The 790-nt window shown below is 35.7% G+C and overlaps 1 protein-coding gene and 1 long non-coding RNA gene across 2 annotated transcripts in view; both read right to left on the bottom strand.

Moving 5' to 3' along the window:
- The window catches only part of LOC119584986 (THO complex subunit 7 homolog), a gene marked incomplete in the record, with an annotated part of 9,088 nt that extends 8,769 nt beyond the window's left edge, over nucleotides 1-319 (bottom strand). The window contains 1 exon segment of the mRNA XM_037933595.1: nucleotides 241-319. Within this exon segment, the coding sequence (XP_037789523.1) occupies nucleotides 241-250 (10 nt within the window).
- The window catches only part of LOC119584987, a 25,600-nt gene that overhangs the window by 8,840 nt on the left and 15,970 nt on the right, over nucleotides 1-790 (bottom strand). The gene's annotated exons all lie outside the window — the stretch shown is intronic.

The raw sequence follows: 790 nt of genomic DNA, 5'->3' as shown, positions 1-790 counted from the left end.
TTGTTCATCTGAAAATCGGTGTTAGGGGTCATTTCTAAATCTACCATTTCCTCATATTCTGAAATTCTTGAAAAAAAAAGAAACATCATCACAACGCAGTTCTATGTATTATTTAGAAACATTACTATCAAGTCGGGGATTGTAACATCAACACATTTACAGTAAATAATCTCGAATTACCCTTCTTCCAACCACCATCTCCCCTTCAATAAAACCGAGAACATGACCAAACACACTCACCGTCACCCATCCTTCCACTACTCGCTCACAACTTGTAAAATAAAAGGAATAAGACGCGCTTCCAACTTGACTTTTTTGGAGAAGCCGAAAGATGTAAACAAAAGGCGGTGTTGCCGTTGCCCTCGAGCGCTGAATTCGCTAGATATGAGCAGGATCCGCTAAGTATTCCCCGGACTTGCTATGTACTCTATAAATAGCATATATGATGATTGTTTTTTTTTTATCAGTATGTCAGATCTTTGATCCGTTTGCAATTTTCGGGTTATATCACTTGCAATAGGTAATATACGTTAAGTTTGCTTAGAAAAAATGCTCCGTTGCTGATGAAAGCAGGGAGGATGTAAGGGCTAGGAGTGACTAACTTAGCATAATATTCAAAACTATAAATACTAATACATAATGTTACTTATGCTCAGACCAATATCAATTTACCAAGATAGTCAAAAAATATAAAGTCAGTTACAGAAAAAAAATACAGTTATTCAAAATAATCTCAATGAGGGTCATGTCATATGATAAAAGTACTCCAAATGACGTTTCAACTAGACTA

Source organism: Penaeus monodon, chromosome 19, assembly GCF_015228065.2.
Source record: "Penaeus monodon isolate SGIC_2016 chromosome 19, NSTDA_Pmon_1, whole genome shotgun sequence".
NCBI classification, from domain to species: domain Eukaryota; kingdom Metazoa; phylum Arthropoda; class Malacostraca; order Decapoda; family Penaeidae; genus Penaeus; species Penaeus monodon.
This window is presented reverse-complemented; position numbering and strand designations above follow the sequence as displayed.